Source organism: Sitophilus oryzae, unplaced genomic scaffold (genome assembly GCF_002938485.1).
Source record: "Sitophilus oryzae breed Bouriz unplaced genomic scaffold, Soryzae_2.0 scaffold_1113_pilon_pilon, whole genome shotgun sequence".
NCBI classification, from domain to species: Eukaryota; Metazoa; Arthropoda; class Insecta; order Coleoptera; family Curculionidae; genus Sitophilus; species Sitophilus oryzae.
In genome coordinates, this window is record NW_022145742.1 from 413,261 (window position 1) to 438,550 (window position 25,290).

Below are 25,290 nucleotides of genomic sequence, written 5' to 3' on the forward strand. Positions count from 1 at the left end.
AATATTATAGAACCAGTTATACACGGGCCATTATAAAATTCGAGTATTGTACGTAATGGAATTTGGAACTGGAACTCGTTTTAAATTAAATATATTCTTCAGATATTCATTCCGTATTCTTATTGGTTTCGTATAATATACATAAATCACATTATTGACTAAAAATATATTATGATGATGATTAGTAGTGATATTGCGTAGATAAGCTATTTATTTACTAGGCCTACACCTAAGATACAGAGTATTTTCTGGTATTTTGTGTTAATAAAGTATGTCTGATTGTTAATATTGGTAATTATCTACAATAGTAACTTATTAGTCGATATGGGTGATATTTTTATTACTTTATTAGACGAAACATGCACTATTTTGGAATCTTATAAAGGAAGAGATAAGGTAAGGCAAAATTAAACAAAATGTAATCTACTATTAAGATTTCTAATGTATAAAATGTGTTGTAGGTGTTAAGAGTACTATGTTATTTAGCAAAATTATTAGGAGAACTTCAAAGCGATCCTGTATTAGCAAAGAAGTTCTCTATATTTGGTTCACAAATGTCTGCTACCAGAGCGACTTTGCGTTTACTTAGCGACCTTCCTGCATTACAAAATAATTTACAGTATGGATTTGGTAGAGATGTATGGTAGCAAATATCAAAACCAATATTTTTCGTTATGAAAAAACATATTTTAGGAACCTGATAAGTACATGGCCAACTTAGGAGTAGTATCAAATTTAATTGATCAACTCTTTTTGCCTATGGAAAAGATGTCGTGGCTCTCTAAACATAAGCTTTTAACAGGTATCGATACAAATAAATGGGATAATGCTAGTTCCCTATGTTGGGCTTTATCAACATATTTAACTATTTTGAAGTAAGTACCGTTTTATTCTGTTCCTACTAACAATTGTTGGAAAAAATTATTTACTGGATCTGATCAACTTAAATCAATTGATTTGGTTTGGTTTAAACTTAAGTGAATTGAATTGTTTTATTTTTATAATTTATATTGCCTTGGTATTTTATCTTGAATATTTCCTATGTAAGATATAAAAAGGTATTTGTTTGAGTGGTTTAAATTTCTAAGAATATAGGGCAATCCAGTATCAGTGTTCCAAAAAAGCTCCATATCTGATTTTCATCATGAGTTTTTCACTCTATTCTTTTCTACAAATTACCTGGGTAAAAAAATATTTTTAATGGATATACAGGGTCTACAACAGTTTTGTATGTTATCTGTGTACAGGGTGATACAAGTATATTATTGCATTAACGTTGTAGTTTTTAACTAGAAGAACCTTCATCAATAGCACTCCTACTTATTATAGAATAGGACACAATCGATACCGGGTGCGTCTCAAAGGTGGCTCACCCCTATAACTTTTTATTTTTTCAGATAAAATAACGACACTTGGTACCTTAGTATATGACATAAATCAGCATTAATTGACATGTTCAATTGTTTTTAGTCACTTCCTGTTTCACCGGAAATGACTAAAACTTTTGATTTTTAAATGGCACTTTCGGTATTTTTTTAATTATTTGATACAAAACGACATTCTGAATAGAATGACATATTATATGTGAACTTTTGACATTCTCGCTTAATAAAAAATTGTATTTTAAATTTCAATCTAGAGTTATGTTAAAAACACTAATTCTTAATCAAGGATAGCCTTGGAAAAATAGATTGGATCGTTTAATGTTTTTAGTGTCTTGTGTCCTGGCCAGTATTTTTAATCATATGTCAACTTTTTCAAATGGAACGAGGGTGGCTCATCAGTATATTTGCAAAAAGAATTTTTTTACGAATAATTTGATACCTACCGCACACTTGGTATATTTCGAGTAAAATTTTCGTTACGAACCGCAAGTTATAATTTCAAATAAACCCTTTGAATAAGAAGACTAAGGAAGGAGCATAATGCTATCCATGTATTAATGCATGGTGTACGGAAAAAGCACTCTAGGGTGGGGATCCTTGACAGTTCTGTTTGACGATTCATTTGACACATTTAAATTTGATTTGAAATTTTGTGGATTTGTCAGTCTTTACGGAGCTTATTTTATGTTATTTATTATTTATTCTACTACTGATAGTTGTATAAAGGTAATAAATCTAGATGGAAATTGTGGCAGAACTTAAATTAACAGTGACACTATCGCGATTTATCGAAAAAGACACTTATCGAAAAATAGTTGGTTGTGTAGCGTGCGGTAGATCTCAGCAAAAATCGAGTGAAATAATGGAACAACTTTTCGCTAGTAAGTGACTATATAATATACATACGTGTAGTAAACCGATTATTTATGAAATTCACTTAAATTAACTAATTATATATTTTTTCTTGCATTTTTGCTTTTATTTACTACTTGTCAAAGATTAGATGTCAAAAAATTTAGATACGTCAATTTGACTTACCTGCTTCAGTAGCGTATCGGATGTTTATGGTTATAAATAATTATTATAACTTATCTATTTTTATTTGAATTTTATATTTTTATAACAATTTTAATAACTACCAACATTTATTCACAACGTAAAATAAAAAAAAATATTGGGTCTACCCCACGTCTACCCTATATCATAGTTTTACATTTTTTAAATAAAATTAGAACGGCACTAATAAACCGGAATTTAAGTCGGCCATTTTTGAGGCCCATCGCGGTGGACCTAAGATTTTTGATATGCTCCTTCCTTAGTCTTCTTATTCAAAGAATAAACCATATGCGAAAAAGTCATAAGTTGACATATGATATGTCATTCTATTCAGAGTGTTATTTTCTATAGAACAAATTAAAAAAATACCGAGGGTGCCATTTAAAAATCAAAAGTTATAGTAATTTCCGATGAAACAGGAAGTGACCAAAAACAGTTGAATACGTTAATCAATCCTAATTTATGTCATATACTAACATACCAAATCTCGTTTTTTAACTGAAAAAATAAAAAAGTTATTGGGGGAGCCACATTTGAGACGCACCCGGTATATAAGGTCGCGGTGATTAACCCCCCTCCCATACATTCTACATGCTATTATAGAATATTTCATGTAATCTTAGAAATCTGCAGTGGGATTCTGTAAGCTCCGTGCAAGAAATTTCTTGTCTAGCCTATGCTATTTGTATAGGATTGATGAGTCACTAGACAGGAAATATGTTTACAGAATCGGGCCTCTGGTCTGTCCCGAAATTTTGAATTTGGCCACTTGACGTCCAATTTGACAAAACATACACAACCATGAACACAATCTATATCAATTTAAAAAATAAGATCGATTTTAATTCCAAAACCCCCTTGTATTGACGTTACGCTACGCCGCTGCAAACTTCCTATCTAAGAATTTTACAGTTTCAATAAAATCAATAACTGCACTAGTAAAAACTAAAATACTTAAAATATATGACAAAGCCAAAATTTTAATATTATTTCAATGCGATCAACATGAACCGTAACCGGGACTGCGTGAAAGGGTAGGCTCGTCAGGGTCGGCAAGGTAGGCGGCGACCAAGGATACTATAGACACAAGAATAGAGGATACATTAAAATACGCAACCAACCGTCCAATCAGATGAAAGAGGTACGTACCCTATCGTTGGGTATTGTGCAATCACGTGATGCTCATGTCGTATGACGGTTAAATCTTTGGTTAGAATTTTTGTTGTTGTTTTTACCTGTTTTTACTTTATTTTTCTATTCACATCAGATTTATATTTTGTAATTGCCTATCAGACAATACGTATTTAGAAAAATAATAAGAATTAGGATCGTGTTTTTTTTAAATCCTGGATATTAATTGGAACCCTTGATAACATTACTGCTTTTGATATAAAAAGTGCATTTTTGATTATTTACTTGGGCTAGAATATTAAAATATCGGTTGGATTGTACGACATAAAGAGATGTAGGTATGATTATTTATATATATGTATGTATTTATAAAGCTTACTATCTGTTTTATGCATTTTCAGTTTTTTTGATCAGACATTTCATTTTATTTGTGAAATGCCCACATAAAAAGCTTCCCATGATTCAACATTAGTGTGTTTGCTGCATAATGGATCATTCCTGCTGAATTTTTAGATCATTTGAAGACTACATGGAAAAAACCAGATAATATGTTACATTTTCATAGAAATTGATAGCGAGACAATTTTATAGGCAAGTGTTAGCATTATTCGAGGCACCATCAAAGAAAGCAATAATAATATGCTTAGTCCCAGAGATATTACAGCTTAGTTATTTTGCCCTACAGGAGAAAAACCAGAGTAGTTCACTCGTAATTGCATTTTCTCGGCTCCAGTTAAAATGAACAAAGCTGGTTTTTCCTGTGGTCTTCATTTGAAATAACGTAAATAAATGTTTATACATATGTATGTGATGATTAAATTGGTGTTAAGGAAATAAAAATATTTTTTGATATTAATATATACCTATATATGTATATTTATTTTGAAATAAATTACACTTTTAACAGTTTAATGGAATTTTTTAAAGCCAGTTATAATATTTATATTTTAAAAACTTGAAATCATGTGGATGTAATCACGCATTAAACCACAGACTAACTTATATAAGTCAAAAAGTAGATTTTAGTGTTAACTTTATATAACTTGTAAGTAAAATAATAAATAAAACAAATATGAAAAAACCAACAATTCTAATGTATATATTACACAATACAATAGGTATCTGATACCCTCACTTAACGTAGAATAATATTCTACCCAACTCAATACTATGTCCAACATGAGTTTCAAATATATCGGGCCCTAATCGTTCCTGAAAATAATATTTTTTTACATTGTTATACCATATTCTAAACTATTTAATATTTCAGTCACTTAAAAAGTTAATTTGTATTGAATAATTGTCTACCATTAAAGCAAATTTATTTATTTATTTATTTATTATTTATTTATTAATACCAGTTAATTTACAATGTAGAAATACATGATAAACCGCAGAGAGACAGAGCTCTGTACGCGGACCGGTTTAACTTAAAAAATTAACAACTAAAAACTAAAAAACTAAAAAACAAAAATAAATATAAATACAAACAAAAATAAAGATCAATTACTTATAACTTAAGCTACAGGCGATCAGTATTCCGCTTTAGCCAAAACCTGATAGTTCTCTTCAAATTTTTCTTTTCCACTGTTAAATTTTTCAATTCAGTTGGTAAGAGATTGAAAATTTTTATCGCTTTAATGTAACTGTCTTTATCACTTATTCTTTTGCTATTTTTTGGTATAATTATGTTTTTGTTTCTTGTAATACTTTTGGAGTTTATATATTTGTTTTTTAAGATCTCATAGTGAAAAGTTATTGCTTCTAAGTTATAAATTTGTTCAATACTTAATGGATTTTTGTCTATTACAAAAGAGTTGTTGTTGATTACTTTCAGTATTCTTCTCTGTAATGTATTTAATAGCGTAAAATAGTTATCATAAGCACCACCCCATGCTATAATACCATAACTAATAACACTTTGAAAGAAGGCATAATAAATTGTTCTAAGCATTTCAACATCCATGTATTTTCTTAGTTTATAGAAAACAAAAATTAAATATTTAGTCTTGCTAATCAGATATTCAATTTGTTTATCCCATTTTACATTAGAGTCAAAAATAATACCCAAATATTTACAACAATCAACTCTTTTTACATATATGTCTTTAATTTTTATTTCAACTAATTTAGGAACACTATCTGAGTAATTTCCAAAAGTCATGAAAACAGTCTTATCAATATTTAAAGACAGTTTATTAAGTGCAAGCCAATTTGCAACCTTATCTAGTAGTTCATTCATTTTTTTAATACTTTGCTCCCAAGTGTCCTCAGTAGCAATGATTGCAGTATCATCTGCATACGATATTATACAACCATCCTGTATGCCAATTAATAAATCATTTACATATAAAATAAACATCAATGGCCCAAGGATAGTTCCTTGAGGCACTCCAATAGTTACATCTTTATTCTCGCTTATATAATCATTAATTTTAACTCTCTGCTTTCTATGCTCAAGATAACTTTTCATTAGTTCATTGGCCTTGCCTCTAATTCCCATACATGAAAGCTTATCCAATAATATACCATGATCTACCGTGTCAAAGGCTTTTGCCAGATCTAAAAAAGTTATTAATACTGGTTTGCTTTTGTCTAATTTGTTATAAATGATGTTAGTTATATGATTTAAAGCGTCTGCAGTTCCTATTCTTTTAATAAAACCAAATTGTTTTTTAGATAAAATATTACAATTTATAATAAATTTATAAATTCTTGAATGAACAATTTTTTCAAAAATTTTTGCAATATTCGAGATTAAAGAGATAGGTCTGTAGTTAGATACCATAGATTTACTTGAACTTTTATGTATGGGAACTATATCAGCTAATTTAAGTGCTACCGGCCAAGTCGATTTCTCGATGCATAAGTTGAATATGTAACTTAGTGGCTCTACTATAAAATCAGCAATGGTTTTTAATACTTTAGTATTGATCATATCGACTCCACCATTTTTGAATTCAAATTTAGTAATTATATTATAAATCTCTATAGGACTGGTAGGTTCTATGAATATAGTTTTCTTATTTAATTTTGGCATTCTCAATGACTGATCCAGTGGCTTTACTATTTTATTACTCAATTTTCTTCCAACTGAGCTAAAATAATTATTAATTGTATTTACTATCTGTAAGTTGTCAGTAAGTTTTTGGTTGTTCTCGTTTATTAAATAGTCAATCTTTGTTTCTTTTTTGGTTTTCTTTGATATTTTAGCATTTACAAAATCCCACAGTTTTCTTGTGTTATTAGCGTTGTTTCTAATTTGATTCTTATCAAAATTTATTTTAGCATGTTTAATAATTATACTTAGCCTATTCGTAAATTGTTTGTACTTTAATTTTAATTCATCATTGCTTCTATCTTTAATCCACTCATGGTACAGTTTATCTTTCTTATTACATAATTGTATAATATCATTAGTAATCCAGTTCTTTCTATGTCTCGTTTTCTTATTGTTCACAATCATTGAATTACTAATACAATTTTTAATGCTCGAGATTAGAAAATTAATAGCAACATCTGGATCATTCATATTGTACACTTCATTCCAGTTAGTGTTACATGCATTGTTCAATAATATGTTGTAGTTTATATTAAAATTTTTAGTTTGTTTTATTTCTTGAAATAGTTTATTCTTTTTTATTTTAACAAGTAGAGTATAGTGATCCGTTATAGTATTTTTAATTGTATAAGTTTTTACATTTAAGTTATCAATTTTATAAAAAATATTATCAATGCAAGTCCCACTAATATTTTCTGTATTCGATGGTCTAGTGGTGTTCTGGAAACCTGGTACAAACCCCATTTCAAGAAAATTATTTAAAAATTCTTGCGAGTAAATATCACATTTTAGCAAATCAATGTTGAAATCACGAACCACAAAGTGATTTCTATATTTTTTAACTTCATTTAAATATGATTTTAAATTATAAATAAATTCAGCTTTGGTTATACTATGAGATCTATATAAAGCCGATATTTCAATGTTGTTACCATTATTCATTTTGATAGAAGTGTTTATTATATTTAATTTATTAACCTCGATAATTTCAGTTTCCTCTATGATATCACTTTTATATAGATAACAACACCGTCAGCCCTATTCAACTTACTTTCATTGTAATACATTCTATAGCCTGCCAAATTATAAAAATTATTATTTACAATGTTCCAAGATTCAGTACAACAAAATATAAAAAGGTTTGATATACAAGCTTGCAACAAAAATTTCTAGGCTTTCAAAATTAGCATCTATGCTCCTAATATTTATATTTAGTACTATATTATCATTACTATTTACATTTCTATTGAAAGCTTCCACATCATTACAGCTTTCTTCACTATGTATCAAATCTTTCTGTATGTCATCAAGAAAATCCAAATTAAGAGCCATTATTATTTCTTGCAATATTTGTTGCCTTCTTACTTATGATAGTACTTGTGTTGTTGAGTGGATTATATGGATAGTCTGTTTTAGCGATGCATTTACCAAGAAGTGCTTTGTAAGATGGGCAGATATTCCTATTTCCAGCTGCATGGTTGATCGGCCCATTTTGATTATATCTATTATTAAAGTCTATACAATTAGAACATTTAGTGTCGTCCTTTTGTTGACAGTTTTTGCTCGAATGATTCTGAGCACAATAACCACATATTTCATTATTTCTACATTTCTTACTACTATGACCATACTTTGAACACTTGTAACATATGTTTAAGTTGAAATCATCAAACACAGGACATCTATTCGTTCCAACATAAAGTTTCTTAGTATCCATGATTTTAGCATAAGAATATGAACTTACTTCAACTATAATAGTCCATATTTTATTGTCTTCATTTAAGTATTTATACACAATGTCAAATTTATCAGCTTCATCTTTCAGATCATTACGTATTAAGATATCTTCCTTTATATTTTCTATGTTTTCATTTCCCAAATCATAATCAATATTTATCACTTTGATCATCCGAGATGGCGGACGAGGATGACGTATCTCATCCCGTCCCGCCTAATATTAAGTTAAAAAGTTATAGCTATCAGTGTTGTGCTAAAAAAGCTTGTAGCTCCATTAATTGCATATTGTGTGGAAAGGTCTATCATGTTAGTTGTCTTTTGAGAGACTATGATAAATTTAAAATAATAGATAAAAGCACTATTATATGTTGTGGTAATGATGACATAACCTCAAATACCAATATAGATTTAGACTCCGAATGTGATATGGGTTTGCTAAAACTGCTTCTCAAAAAAGTAATACAAAACAAGAATAAACTAGCTTTAGAAAATGAAAATCTCAGAAGAATGATACTAAAAGGTAATAATAATCCTTCTAATGATCTAACTAGTCATGTCACCAATGAAGTTTCTGTTACTAAAAGTGACTCAATTATCAATTTGCTCAAAGACAAAATTAATGATAAAGATCAACTAATAGAAGAAATTACAGATAAAAATAATGTCTTAAAACAAAACATAATTTTGCAAAATGAAAACCTAACTTTGATTAAAGAGAAACTAGTTAATTTAGAAAAACAAAAAATCAAATTGAGATGAAATCATTTGCACAAGCTACGAAAGTAACCTATAACAAATTTGAAAATATCGAGATTGTACCAGCTATTATCGTCCAGTGTAACAAAAAGAACAAATAAACAATGTGCACAATAAAACTAAACAGTTATTAACAACAAACAAAAATATCCAATATAATAAAATAACAAGAACTAAGGATAAAATTATCATCAAATGTAATAGATCTATGGATATTACTGAAACTAAAGAACTACTAGGGTCAATTTCTAATGATGAAATTTCTGTCGAGGTTGAAAAAAAGAATAACCCAAGAATCAACCCAATCATTTGGACTAGTATTTTTAATGGGCATATTCTGTGTATGGATATAGGTACTTCCTCCAGATTTTGGGTTCAACCAATTTATTCTTAAAACCTGAAACATCTACGTATAAAAAATAGACAGGTTACTAATTATAATAAAATTTACCCTTAGAATTATACTTCTTTAACAAATAATTTCCATTGGTATACTTTTCCATGACAAGTAATCAACTTCCTAACATTTTTTAATTGATGTAATACTTCCTCACGATGCGAAAAGAAAATCTTTTCTTTAGCACACAAAGGACAAACGATATGTTGGCTTACTTTCAGATTAGTTACTTTTCCATAGATATCCTCATGTCAATTCAAAGACGATGCATGAAAATGATCATCACATGAAACATCACAAACTAAAAACCTAATAAACAAGTTTATATCGAATATAGAAATAAGTTTAGTGTTCTTACCTATTGTCGTCCAAATCCACGTTAATAGATAATTAATTTTTTGGATTTTTATCTTTTATTTTTAAATATATCTTTCGAACTACTGGTTTTAGTAATTATTAAATTAAACGAACTAAAAAGTCAAAAATAATAAAACAATTCTCTTGTCAATTGTCAATTTTCTCCAGGCACCGAACATTATCGATAAGGCACGATCTACGACGATTACTCCTTTGATCTGATTGGACGGTTCAATGACGGTTGGTTGCGTATTTTAATGTATCCTCAAGAATAGATATCAATTCTGTGCTATGAATTGATATCTATTCTGTGCTATAGAGATAAGGATAGTTCGATTCCTATCTTCCTGCACTGTCAGTTTTTTACGTCATCTACTGACCGAGTTGAAGTTGGCGCTAAAGATTTTAGACAGCGACAGTTATTTTTGCATTTGACAGACGAGCGCACAGTGCGTTGGAAGATAAATTTAGCGGGACAAAAGTATTTGGTTAGAAATAGCCAAAAAATGTGTACCGATAAGAATAAATAGTAGACATTCCAAATGATACAAAAATGCATGAATATTCTTTGTATTTCGATACATTTTTATCAACCAAATTTGGTAGTTTTCTGCTCAGCAAGGCAGAGATCATACGAAAACAAAATATTTACAAGTGCTTATACATTTAATTAGAAAGCCAAATTATGTTGAAGATTGCCAAAGGTATGTACTTTTCTACTGTACGTATATTATTTGTTAAAATCCTTCGTACTTTTGTTCTGCAGATATCAAACTTTCTCTTTTTTTTCAAATATCGATATTGTCAAGGTGTATTACTGGTTGCATAACTGCATACTGCTAAAAAATCGCAACATGCATTGAGGAACCTGGCGCATTCGCCCAGAAAGTAAAGAAAATTATAGAATTCTTTAGAAAAATCTAGAAACAACCGCCAGGGGGTATATAAGGCCTGCGCTTTGACAGTTGGACAAGTTTGAAGTTTGCAGTCTGAAGAAAGTCTGAAATTTGAAAATGCCGCGAAATACCGTTAGAGTAATAGTAGTTGCATAAGTTGTGTTGTAAATAGTATAAGTTGTGTGTACAGAGTGAAACAAATAAATTCGTTAAGTATTTTATCGTGAGTTCAAATAGTGGACCCACGGAATCCGTAACAATTGGTGTCGGAAATGCGATTCAAGAGGATTTTAAGAAGAAATTAAGTGGATTGGGGTATATAAGGCCTGCGCTTTGACAGTTGGACAAGTTTGAAGTTTGCAGTCTGAAGAAAGTCTGAAATTTGAAAATACCGCGAAATACCGTTAGAGTAATAGTAGTTGCATAAGTTGTGTTGTAAATAGTATAAGTTGTGTGTACAGAGTGAAACAAATAAATTCGTTAAGTATTTATCGTGAGTTTAAATAGTGGACCCACGGAATCCGTAACAATATATAAAAACAAAACAACTCCATCAAAAGGCACTGAGTTTAAAAAATTGACTTAGATACTTACTATATATGAATTTACAATTACAGAGTGTTAAAATTAAAATTAAAATATCTATCTTATTTATTATTTTCAAAATAAAATATATTTTTTTAAATTAAATTATAAAGGGTGTCACAAGATTACAAATTAATTTAAAAAAAACTGCTAAATAGTTTTTTGATATCATAATTTTATGTATTTAGCAATAGTTTACAGTACCGGTTTTTGTGTGTCGATGTACGAATAATATCATAGTTTTATTATCTTTTATTTATTTATTAATAAATTAAGTTGTTAATAAATAAATAAATTTAACCATATAGTTGCTATATATTAGACCATTTGCTACGTTCTTAGATTTTAAGTCCCAAATATTGCTCTTGAGATTTTGACCCGCTAGAATAACCATCCGCCGCACTGTGGAGCGGTGGTCAGCGCGTGACGTAGCATTCCACGGCGACTCGACAGCGGCGATTTGACGCGATCGAACAGTCCTTTAGAATATATACAGTCCTTGGGCGGCGACTACCCTAAAATTTTGGGAGAATTTAAGCGGTTTATTACATTACATTATTTACTATTAATGTTGCCAATACATAAAATACTGTTAATACACCGTAGTGTGTTGTAATAATCAATATTAATTTAATATTTGTTTAGTCTTGTATATTAAAATAATCACTACCGCTGGCGTACAAAAACAAAATAATTTTGACCGTTATAGCATATACATATATGCACACGCCCTTGTTCGGCGATTTCTATATCGCCTGTTATCAGAGTCGATGCACGACGTACGGCAGTCTTCTGTCCCTGTCTAATTCATCGTGCCGTAGCGACGCGACGTTAGTCGGAGGGTATATTATATCGTATTAAGGCGGGGCATAGGCGAAATCTCCGGTCGGTTTCGCATGAAGTCGTGGACAGGATCGGTAGGCTCGGAAGTTAAGGGGATATTCTGGATATTTCATAAGGGGATATATCACATTTCGTTAAGGGGATATTTCATGATTTATTATACGTAACATTTAAAACTTTTATATGAAAATTAAAAAAAAAACGTTTAAAACAAATTGGAAATCTTATTCAAAATGATATAAGCGGTTGTATTTCAGAACACGCCACAAAAATAAAAGAATCCGAAATAAAAGAGCGCGTTATTTTATTCAGTGCAAGACGATACAACAGATATTACAGAAAAGTCTCAGTGTGCTAATTCAATTCGATATGTTAATAAATGTTATTTTATGAAATATTAGATAACATTGTTATACATTTAGAAATAAGGTTTGCAGATAGGTATTCGTATGTCTCAATTATTTTTATTTACCCTAATAAATCCGAAATTTAAAGAATCCTATAAACATTTTCCAACGCATTTAATATCTGATTTAACAAACTTGTTATATTGATACATTTCCAACGCATTTAATATTGATTTAACAAACAGAAATGTTATTGAACAATATAAATTAATGAATAAATTGCAGGTATTAATAATAATAGATATGATAATTTCGATTATAAAATAATTTGAGGAGAATAATCCTGGAAATATATTTCCAGAGGCTTTCAAATTGTTTGTTTTGATTGTTACTACACCATTTACAAGTACTTGGGTTTAGAGACATTTTTCATGTTTGAAATACATTAAAATTTATAGTAGAGATTCCATGAAAAATGAACGTTTATCACCACATGCCTTACTTTCAATCTAAAAAGATCTTTTCACAGCTCTTCAACAATCTGATGAATTTACTGATATAATATTAAATAACTTTTCTTTATCAAAAGACCGACTCATTAATTTAATATATAAAACATAGTTATTCTTTCTCTCAATACTACCAATTTTTAAGTTTACGTAAATAAATAAAAATAAAATCAAATTCTATGATGTACCCCATAGCTTTGCCCATAGTAACTCCATAGTAATAGATAAAAAAAACATATACTTGTACATTATGTCATTACGTTGAATGTTGTCATTTTTGCTTTAGTTTTGTCCTAAATATTCTTGAGCTATGTTTTCAACCCAGAGATAATATACAAATATTTACGAACTGGGTTAGGGTATTGTTGTAGGGAGGGGGGCAAATAGAACGCAACTAAAATTTTGTCGCCTACCCAGTCATACGGATCACGAGCCGCCACTGGTGAAATACAGCCCAAGCAGCATTTGGACGTCGGGACAACGTTGTGTCACGCGACCAAACGTCGGTGCGCAACGTCGGCACAACCTCGTGCCAACCCTAGTCTGCACTAAGTCTGCACTAGTTTGGAGAATAATTTTTGGGTCGAAACGACGTTGGATACCTACGTTGGCTAGCAGCCTAATTTAGTACAAACTGCAACGTTGTTTAAAATCCTAATTCACAGAAATACAAAACTATAATAATATGGCGTCTAAGTCGCGTTTTATCCTAAATTGGGATAATTATAGTAAAAATATTATTTTTATGATTTAGTTAGAGACATATGCCAGATGGCAGTAAAGGAAAACAAAACAAAAGGATTTAAGTGTGGAGGATGTTTGAAGATCATAATTATTGAAACACTTTAACCGACTCTGTAACTCGTTACCCAAGGCAAAAAAGTTAAACCCAAACAACTTTATTGATAAATGCATTGTTTCTACTTTGAAAAATACTAATGGGCATTAAAATTAAAGAAGTTTTAAAAAATTTCTTGAAATTTTTTTTAGTAAAATGAGAATAATTTATTCGCAGTCGAAAAAAAAATTGTTTCCGCGCGTTGTTTAGGGTCAAATATTTAAAGTTAATGTATTCAAAAAGCAGGAAGATGGACTAGTTCGAGTAGTCGCATACCTGGACTAATAAAGTCGCAGTTCAGTCTTAACAGGTTGTATACTAGTCGCAAGATTGCCTAATTTCATATCCTAATTTAGTCATCCTAGAGTCTAGCTTGTGCCGCCCTCTATATTCTAAATAAACGAGGGAGTTGATAAAGTATCGGTAATATGTCGATGTATATTTAAATTTAGATTTACATGTGCCTTTCTTACGTCCCATTTTAATTAAGTTTTTTTATAAAAACAAAAACAGCACTGAACTGTCTGACTGAACAGAACAGTGAAGTGAAATTTTAAGATTTAAGGTTATGGTTCAATACAGTTGCAAAAAGGTAGTGGCTCGACGTCCTACCATCGTAAGAATAAGGAAATCTAAACAACGTTGGAATTAGTAAAACAGACGACGTTTACATAAGGTTGGAATAAGTAGACAACGTTTATTCGACGTCGCAAAAGCTTTTACTTTGTTGTAGTACTAGTTCAACGTCGGCACAACGTTACAACAACGTTTACATTTATTTTAATACCCAAGGTACGGAGCTAACTATTTTTTGTAACTAATCCAACGTTGTGTTTAGTAAACATGTGGTCGCAAGTCGTGAAAATGCTACTTGGGAGAGCCGAAAAGTTCTGACTTCTGTCGCACCGAGCGTTGCTGTCAAAATTTAAAAAATCGACTGAATATTAAAAAAAATCAAATTTAAAGGAAAATAAATTTCTTTTTAGCCTCCTATATCTGTGAGAATCTCTTTATAATGTAACTACTGTTAATGTTAATAGGGAACCTGATGTGGATTTTTCAAAAATCACCCTCCACCCTCTGTTATAGTCATTAGTTACATTTTCAATAATTTCCTTTTTTTTAGGACCATGAGGTATTTATTCTTACTGGAGATGCACAAAGACTGTTTTTCAAAAGAAAAAAAGTAGGGTTTGGTATATTTTTTCTCCATTTAAGGTTATAATAAATCGCATTTTTAGTATATCAGGAGAACAACTACGAAACATTAAGAAATATCATTTGTGGAACTTAATACGGTTGTGTATGGATTTTGTACACGCTGTAAATACTCTACCGCCAGGATTTCTTTGGTCGTCTAGATTAAAACCTTGGCATATTGGTATTATAGGTACAAGTTCTTCTGTTTTGGGTATATATTTAATGATTTACAAAAGGTGGTTGAAATAATTTGTAAATATTTTATACTTTGTTAATGTATGTACATCTGTTTTATTGAATAAACTATTTTTCTACATTATGTTAAAATAGTGTTTTTTTATGGTTAATTTCCATTTATTGTTAGTTTCCAATTGCCAAAGAAATACGATGTTTTTATGATTGGATTATCAAAAAAATTATGTGAAATTTCTTCAGAAAAAAGTTGTTTAGAATTGTTTGTTTATCATACACAACATTTTTTTTAATTACTGTGAAAATCGTTCACGATGATGAAAATACCTACATATTCTTATTGAACGTTCTTTGAAAGTTGTTGACGGTTAAAGTTCAACTTCAAATCCTATATGATAACTTCCAGAATTTTTTATATTTTATCACGACACAATGCAAAAACGTAAAATTAATTTTAGTAAAGGTTTTTTAAAAATAGTTTGTTTCCTATATTTAATCTCAAGTGACACTCGAAATTTTTTGTCACCTGAGTAATCACTAACACAATCATCTTTTTAACATAATTTTTATCTTACATATATTTCTACCATAACCTAATAAGAATTTTACAACGTTAATTAGAATCAAAGATTACAATAATTAGGAATCATCCTCATTCTATATAGTTACCTATTTATTTTTAAACACGCCTTTTTTGTATTTCGCCTGACGCCCAATACTTATAGTTTTAGTGTAGGGTTTCCATAAAGGCTTTTGGAAATTCCGGACAAGTGAACTCACAATCACTTTAAGTAAATTAAATAAATCAATATGATTTTTTTATAATTCTTAAGTTAACAATCTTGTATAGTATTTCCGAAGTCAATTGGAAGTAGTGAGGCCCTTAAAGCGCTTTCACACACCGGCAAAATCGAAATCGGTACTGGAGTCGGTGCTGAAATCGATTGCAAAAAAATTGGGACACCCTTCACATACAGGGTGTCTCAGAAATAAGTGCAAGTATTTTAAGGGGCGGTAGATCTCGATAAAAGAAACATATTTTCTCTTTATCGTTTTTCAAATAAGTCCAAAATAACGGAGTTATTTTACTTTGAAAATTTCAAAAAAAAAAGAACTGCTGGATCTTTTCTGGATTTTCTTTCTTGTAAATTTAATCTACTACTTACTTTGCTATATTATCAAGAAATTATGTTTTTTAACTAAAAACTAAAAAAAAATTCAAAAAATTCCGAATTTTGAAAAAAAAATTTCGAGAAAAAAACCTCATAGGCGTGTTTCTGGGGTTCAACTATATTACCAGTTAAAATACTTGCACTTGTTTCTGGGACACCCTGTATACTCCGATTCGGTAAAATAGTCGTAGACCGGGAAATTTAATACAATTAAATGCAACTGTCGGAAGGTGTGCAAAGCTGGCGCCGGCTCCGATTTTGCCGGTGTGTGTGCAAGCGCTCTTAAGCTTCTTGTCTAGCCGACGCGTCTTCTGTGCCGAAATTAAGAGTGCCTATCTATTCCAATTGACTTCAGACAAACTATAATTGTATCAATTAAAGTTATATTAATAATTGTAAGTGATCGTAACTAAAGGAGTCAGAGGAGGGTCATCAATATTTTACCGGTGAACGCCTTCTCGTTGTTAAGACGGTGCCGCGAATGATTCGAAATATTATTTTATAGCATCAGAATAAAAATATCCAAGCTTGCGCACGTCCAACGCACGGACCAACGAAATTGGATATCGCCTCACTTAACAATTGGACACTACTCAACTTCACAATAAATCTATTTGCAATCATGACTAGAATTTCGCTTCATATAGGTATATACTGGTTGCGTCTCAAAAGTGGCTCACCCTATAGCTTTTTTATTTTTTCATATAAAAAAACGAGATTTTGTGTATGTTAGTATATGACATAAATTAGGATTAATTAACGTATTCAATTGTTTTTGGTCACTTCCTGTTTCACTGGAAACGACTACAACTTTTGATTCTTAAATGGGCTCCTCGGTATTTTTTTTTACTTTATTCAATAGAAAATGACATTCTGAATAGAGTGACATATCGTATGTCAACTTTTGTGTAATTTAAAATTCAATCTAGAGTGTGATGGCTATGTTAAAAACACTAATTTTTAATCAAGGAGCCTTGGAAAAATAGATTTGGCCGTCTAATGTTTTTATTGTCTTGTCCTGACCACTGGCCAGTTAGAAAATGCTCAAATCGTATTTTTAATATCTCAATTTTTTCAAATAGAACGAGGGTGGCTCATTAGCATACTTGGAAAAAGCGTTTTTTACGAATAATTTGATACCACACACTTGGTATTTCGAGTTAAATTTTCGTTGCGAACCGCAAGTTATGATTTCAAATAAATCATATATGAAAATGTCAAAAGTTGACATGTAATATGTCATTCTATTCAGAGTGCTATTTTCTATCGAATAAAGTAAAAAATAGCGACGGTGCCATTTAAAAATGAAAAGTTGTAGTCATTTCCGGTGAAACACGAAGTTACCGAAAACAATTGAATACGTCAATCAATTCTAATTTATGTCCTATACTAACAAACCAAATCTCGTTTTTTTAACTAAAAAAATAAAAAAATTATAGGGGTGAGCCACTTTTGAGACGCACCCGGTATAGCTCCTATTTTACCAAAAAGTAATAAAAATCAGACCTTGCGCGCTCGCATTATCGTAAATTATTATTATAGCGAGAAAAAAAACCAAAGATTATATCCTAAAAAGTGACTTAACAAAAAAATTTGGCCTGTTGTGTGATTTGCTCATCCAACTCGGACAACGGCACTCTCTGTAATAGATACTACATGAAGACAAAATTGTATGTAATAAATAAAAACAGATCATATTTTGCTAACCTTTTTTTTATTAAGCGAATATTATTTTTAAAATGGGCATAATGTTAAAATTCGAATAAAATAGTGGATCTTAAAAGACGTGAAATGAGAAATGATTTTGCATGGTGATTTAAAAAATCAGTATATATAAAACTCACATATCAATAAAAAACATTTGAGATATGTCACAATGTATAAAACATCCGAATAGCAAGACAGATAAAATAGTATAATAGACTTTAAAAATGTAGAATAGTATGACATACTGAATGAAAAAAAAATATATAAAGAGATGTTAGTTTGTATGTTCAAATTTAGGGACAATCATGTCAAAACTTTAATAAGTAAAATAAAATTTTGTATTCATATACAGGGTTGTTCACCACATATGACACGGAGTATTGTAGCTAAACGATTATATTTTTACAAATTTCAAGATATGGGTTCGATGAAGGACTATTAGGGGTACAATTTAAAAATAATTTTACAAGATACAGAGTGTCCCAAATAAGTAAAAAATATCAAAGTTGTATTTTTTTAAATGGAACACCCTGTATATTATTACATTTTTAGTTTCTACGATTAAAATAAAGGTAAATTTGATTAAGGTTTATTATACTTAAACCTTACCGTTTTTGAAATAGTTTCAATTTTGTGAAATTGCAGTAAAAATTTTAAGGCTTCATTTCTCCAAGGGTATCAATGTTTTTAATACTAAATATTTACTGAAGTTTATTTATTGATCAGTTATTGTGTTGAAATAATAAAAATAATACTACCTTATACAGAGTGTCTTAAAATTTATTTTAAATAATTATTAGCTTCAAACGGCAATAACTTCTTTAATTTAAATGGAACGCCCTGTATATTTTAGGAGAATCAGATGCACAATTTAATTGTCTATCAAATTGTATTATACCGTTTTTTACCTATCCCTCCAAGTTTTCGTAGAAAATGCATTTTCTTATAATTTAGACCTCATTTATCAATATACCCATGAAATATTGACATTTTAGATTGTTTTTAAAGCAACAAATGTACAAAATGTACAGGCTAGTAATATTATCGTTTTGCTAAAAACCATTTGTATGCAAGCCCATTTGTATGCAAAAAGAAAACTATTTAAATCTTTATTAAAGAGTATACCATTAATTAAATATAACACCATTATTTCCGCCTATATACTAATTAAACATACTTAATTGTGTTCGTTAATAAATTATTATAAATAAATGTGGATTTGAGTCAGAAATCAATATAATAATAAGTTATCAAAATTAAAGTCTCTGTTATAAATAAGCATTTATTAAAAAATGAAATATCATTTTTAAGGTGTTACTTTTTATCACACTGTCTAATACCCATACAAAATTCAGTTTTTTAGTATTTGGAGCAATTATTATTAATCAACGCAAACAGTCGGTTAATGTAGTTTGAATACTGGAATCATATTAATTGGTCCTCTTTAACAAATATTTAAACAGTTTTTTTTAATTTTTTAATGAAATAAACGAATTATATCGACAATATTAGTATCTGTACTCTTTAAAAATTTGGTACATCTTTAAAAATAATCTAAAATGTCAATATTCCATGGGTATATTGATAAATAAGTTCTAAATTACAAGAAAATGCATTTTCTACGGAAACTTAAAGAGATAGGTAAAAATGGTATAATATAATTTGATAGACAATTAAATTGTGCATCTGATTCTCGTAAAATATACAGGGTGTTCCATTTAAATTAAACAAGTTATTGCCGTTTGAAGCTAATAATTATTTAAAATAAATTTTTAGACACTCTGTATAAGGTAGTATTATTTTTATTATTTCAACACAATAACTGATCAATAAATAAACTTCAGTAAATATTTAGTATTAAAAACTTTGATACCCTTGGAGAAATGAAGCCTTAAAAATTTTTACTGCAATTTCACAAAATTGAAAATATTTCAAAAACGGTAAGGTTTAAGTATAATAAACCTTAATCAAATTTACCTTTATTTTAATCGTAGAAACTAAAAATGTAATAATATACAGGGTGTTCAATTTAAAAAAATACAACTTTGATATTTTTTACTTATTTGGGACACTCTGTATCTTGTAAAATTATTTTTAAATTGTACCTCTAATAGTCCTTCATCGAACCCAAAACTTACAATTTGTAAAAATCTCATCGTTTAGCTACAATACTCCGTGTCGTATGTGGTGAACAACCTTGTATAGAGTTAGTATTCATATTTATACAGGGTGTCCCACAATTAGTGCGACAAACTGTAAGGGGTTGTAGAGGGCATCAAAACAAGTAATTTGAGTATAGGAACCCATGTCCGGAAATATGCCGTTTTGGCAGGAGGTGGAGTGAAACACAATTGTGGGACACCCTGTATAGGTCAATGACTAAAGAATAGAAGGACGAATAACACCCGCAACCAAATTGTTACCGTACCACCAAACAGTGCCACGGCACATATTTTTCTTAACATAGCCGCTTGAAGAGACACAAACTATTAAAAATCGCTAAAGTTGTCGCTGATGACTCATTCGTTACAACCAAAAAAATGGCGTCTTAACATCACAAATTCTGCTGCAGCCTGTATATGGGCATGTTCTCGTATTCTTTACTCACTGATATAGAGATTTGGACATACACAAGATATAGAAAATACTACATACACAAAAAACTACATAAATATAAAACCAGTTAAAACATGCACAAACTATTTGTTAGTAAAACAGTAAAAACTGTCCATGCTGGAATAAAACTTTAGAAATATTTAAAGATAGAAAATTTAATGAATCTAAATAGAATACAATTCATTGAGATTATATAAATACTTGTTATCAAATGAATAATATAATTTAAACAATTATCAAAAAAAAGATAAAAGAGGTTTTAATATCCGAAATATTAATTTTTGGAAAATACATTAAAGAAATATAATATATATATATATATGAAATTTCTTTTGATAATATCAAAAAATAACAGCCCACCTTGTGAGTGTTTCCTTCTTAAGTAAAAAACAGGATTAATAAACAAATAACATTATATACAGGATATCAAAAAAACTGGTGGTAAATAGTGTCAGATATAAGGGCCCAATTTTACTATTTTTCTTTTGGTAAAAATATAATCCACTGCGAATAAGAAAGTAAAACTGTTTTGACTTGGCTATATTATGTTCAAGCAACAAATAAAATCAAATTTGATGGGATTTTTTGACTCACAGTGTACTAGGAACACCACACACTATTGCAATAAAAAATCATACTAACTTTCTAAGTTAGTATTCTTCTGATAATCTTTGTTTTTTTAAGATACCCTGTATATGCGTAAACTTAGCTACAAAAGGTAACAATAAACGAGTTATAAAAAATTCACTTAAATCTTAGATCTCCTCTTGAAAACGCCATTGATAAATATAATAAAAATAATAAATATCAAACGACTTAAAAACTACAAAACAGGTTATCTTAGTGAAAGAACAACTTACACTAAAAATAGTTTTTTTCTCTCTTTAAAACCAGTAAAACTGGAAATGTGCATACGATCGAAATGATTTATTGTCTGACATATTTTCGTATTTTTTTTTTGGTGTCGAGAAGTATATACCTTCAAAGGTATTTATGTAAAATTTTAAAAATGCACAATGTATATGTATCATATAACCAGAATTATGTATATAGACTATAAAGAAAAAAACTCTTACCATATAAAAATATTAACGAAACTTATATCTATGTTTTTAAGCCTTTCCCCAACTTCCTAAAATAATTACATACGTTAAAATGTGAAAAAAATCTGTTAAAATAGATGACACGGTACTACAAGATTTTTTAAAATATAAAAAATGTACAATCTTTAAAAAAAACTGTAAACCTTGGATGTAAATCAATAAAAATATATAACATCTAAGTCAAAAGCAAAAAGAAAAATAAAGACCAGTTATGAACAAGGGAAAAAAATAAATGTGTAAAATAAATTCTCCCTAAAAATATATTCCTATAAAAAATCAGTGAAAAAACATATTTTTGATCAGTGAGCTTTTCAAACAAGACACTTTAGTATAATTTGGTTCTTTTAGGTACTTTATTTTGATCATTTTATCAACATCAATTACAAAATATTGAATGGTAAAAATAAAAGACCACGCCTGATTCCGCTGTAACATGAAGTTAATGAATATAGAAATGTTTTACAATATGATATTCCATGTTATAGCTCTAATATTGCTACTTTGATGAAATTTACTAAGCACTTTGATGAAATACAGCTCTGTCTTGACGAAGCCTGAGTCTCACTGCTAGTAGTCGACAAAGTCAGGAAAACAAAAACCCTACAGTATGGTTGTGTATTTGGTTGTCTCACAACCAAATACACACAACATTTTCGTTCGAACCTTACTATGTTTATATCTAGCATAATAATGGAGAAAATTATTTGAAATTCGTTAAAACCATAATATAAACAGCTTCCAAACAAAAAACGAGTATTTAAGAAAATATTTCTTTTAATATTTGACGATGTTAATTAACTTATAAACAGGGGTTACTGTCAAGAATTTCTGAGATAGAGGAAGTTTCGAACTGTTACTTCTAACAATTTTGTGTTGTCGACTTCATGTTAGAGCGGCAGCAGGAATGGCGTGGTTAAAAGTACTATTCGTCAATGAATTATTTACACTCCACAAAAAATCCGAAGTTGGAGATCGACTTAAAACTACGCGCGTAGCTTATTAAAAATTCCCGAATATTACCAACTTGAAAAAAACTATAATACCATCAAATTATTTCGTTCAAACATCAAGGAATTTAAGTCCGCTACAGCAAAACAAAATTTTCTATTGTAACGAGGAAGAAAGTTAAGACTAACAAGATTTATTTATATAAATCTTTGGCCAACTTTTGTACTACTTAATACAAGAAAAATGGAAAAATACTAATACCCCTAAAGGGAACAACAAAGCCAAATAACTTTAACAATCCCTCTGCTTACAGCCGATTAAACATTATACTAATTATTATTTCTTATTTAAAAAGGAATTAAGAACATTCGTTGTCTCTCTACAGAGTACAAAAATTATTACACAAAAGCTGTGAATACTTTTTTTAAGAACTTCTTCTGATGAAAAACTGAAGAACTGAAAATCTTCTGATGAAAATGACGTAAGGGATTTTTATGAATTAACAATAAAAAGTATATTTAATTTCAAAAATAAAAATATCGCGGGAACACAACACGATATTTATAAAATGGTCTAATATTTATTTATATCAAATAACAAAAAAGAAAATATGAAGAATTTTAGAAATTTTCAGACGTTAGAGTGTTATATCTATTATGGTTACAGTACTTTGAGATTTTAAGTACCTTTTGCCAAAAATAGACATCATTTATCAAGAATAAACGCTGATAATGCCCAACAAATCATAATATAATAACAACATATAAGAACCATTTTATAGTATTTTAAAATGTACTCGTTTTTTGAAACTTTGTATTTAGGATATTTATATTTTATTTGAAAACATTTTTGTGTAATAATTTTTTGTTAACAACGAAAGTTCTATACCCTTATTACTTAAGAAAAGAACGAATAACAATGGCATTGGAAAATTGCACTTGTGAATATCTTGCGATTCAAAAAGGAGTTAAAAACTTACGTTAGGCGTGGTGGATCCCAGACCCATAACCTGATTATTCTTGGAATTGCGGCTCATCGGGTTGTGATGACGTAGTTCCGAGCCGTGCTGGAACGACCAGCAAGAGTGACAGAAGTACCGGAAACAGGTAAATTCGCGGCAAAAGTAGGGACCCTGCTGAACGCCGCAGAACGTGCAAAGGGAATCTTCCAAGTATGGGTCTACTTGCACCTAGGATAAAATAAAATTTTGCTTGTACTAGAAAAGGGTTGATAATTAAATCAATTATGATTCTAATTCGTTTTCTCTAAATTAGCAATTTTCCTTAAGCTGAAATAGTATTTCTATGTTATTGTTAAATACCATTTTAGTATTGTTGTTTAGGAATAACAGTTGAGAGCAGTTATTCTCACATCCAATAAATAACAGGTATGAAAATAACAGCGAACTGACTATAATGACACGCGAAGGGGTTTTGGAATCGCCCTATACCGGGTGCGTCTCAAAAGTGGTTCGCCCTTATAACTTTTTTATTTTTTCAGATAAAAAAACGAGATTTTGTATGTTAGTATATGACATAAATTAGGATTGACTGGCGTATTCACACACAATTTTTAAGTGGCACTCTCCTTATTTTGTTACTTTATTCGATAGAAAATGACACTCTGAATAGAATAACATCATATATCAACTTTTGACATTTTCGCTTAAAACAAAATCGTATTTTAAATTTCAATCTAGAGTGTCAGAGCTGTGTTAAAAACACTAAGTTTTAATCAAGGAGCCTTGGAAAAATAAGTTTGATCGTCTAATGTTTTTAGTGTCTTGAATTGGCCAGTTAAAGGTGCCCAAATCGCATTTTTAATCATATCTTCATTTTTCAAACGGAACGAGGGTGACTCATTAGCCATATTTGTAAAAAGCATTTTTTACGAATAATGTACCACACTCTTGGTATTTAGAGTCAAATTGTCGTTATGAATCGCATGTTGCAATTTCAAATAAACCATATTCGAAAATGTTAAGAGTTGACATATGATAATATGTTATTCTATTCAGAGTGTCATTTTCTATTGAACAAAGTAACAAAATATGGAGGGTGCCATTTAAAAATCAAAAGACGTACTCATTTCCGGTGAAACAGCAAGTGACCAAAAACAATTGAATACGTCAATCAATCCTAATTTATGTCATATACTAACATACGGGCCATACCAAATCTCGATTTTTTATCTGAAAAAATAAAAAAGTTATAGGGGTGCGTCACTTATGAGACGCACCTGGTATTTTTTATCGATGTTTTAAGTGATCTTAAGTAAGCGCGGTGATATTATTTTTTGTCTTCTAGTGTAGCAACAAATTAAAAAAAAAAAGATATTTTAAGAACCGTTAATTCGATTTGAGATTCGGAATGTCTACTTTTAATATTCGACTTTGACAAAACACATAAGGGAAAAATAACTACCCTCACCCCTACATCAATACTCGCAGACATG

The 25,290-nt window shown here is 29.7% G+C and overlaps 2 protein-coding genes and 1 long non-coding RNA gene across 3 annotated transcripts in view; 1 reads left to right on the forward strand and 2 right to left on the reverse strand.

The window, feature by feature from the left end:
- Positions 1-17: 17 nt before the first annotated feature.
- Positions 18-15,425, forward strand: LOC115882750 (peroxisomal membrane protein 11C-like). Its single transcript, XM_030900984.1, has 5 exons — positions 18-396; positions 462-638; positions 694-875; positions 15,025-15,084; positions 15,140-15,425. Exons 1-5 carry the CDS (start codon positions 325-327, stop codon positions 15,345-15,347), a joined length of 699 nt encoding a protein of 232 aa, XP_030756844.1. The 5' UTR covers positions 18-324; the 3' UTR covers positions 15,348-15,425.
- LOC115882755 lies at positions 9,434-10,161 on the reverse strand. The gene is made up of 3 exons (XR_004050243.1): positions 9,882-10,161; positions 9,578-9,832; positions 9,434-9,523 (listed from the first exon to the last, which is right to left on the reverse strand). It is a non-coding gene; the product is annotated as an uncharacterized LOC115882755 (long non-coding RNA).
- Positions 15,426-22,099: 6,674 nt separating the features above from the next.
- LOC115882761 (cytoplasmic polyadenylation element-binding protein 1) overlaps positions 22,100-25,290 on the reverse strand; it is a 37,468-nt gene continuing 34,277 nt past the window's right edge. The window contains exon 12 of the mRNA XM_030901004.1: positions 22,100-24,025. Coding sequence (XP_030756864.1) covers positions 23,804-24,025 — 222 coding nt within the window. The 3' untranslated portion in view covers positions 22,100-23,803. The remainder of the gene's footprint in view (positions 24,026-25,290) is intronic.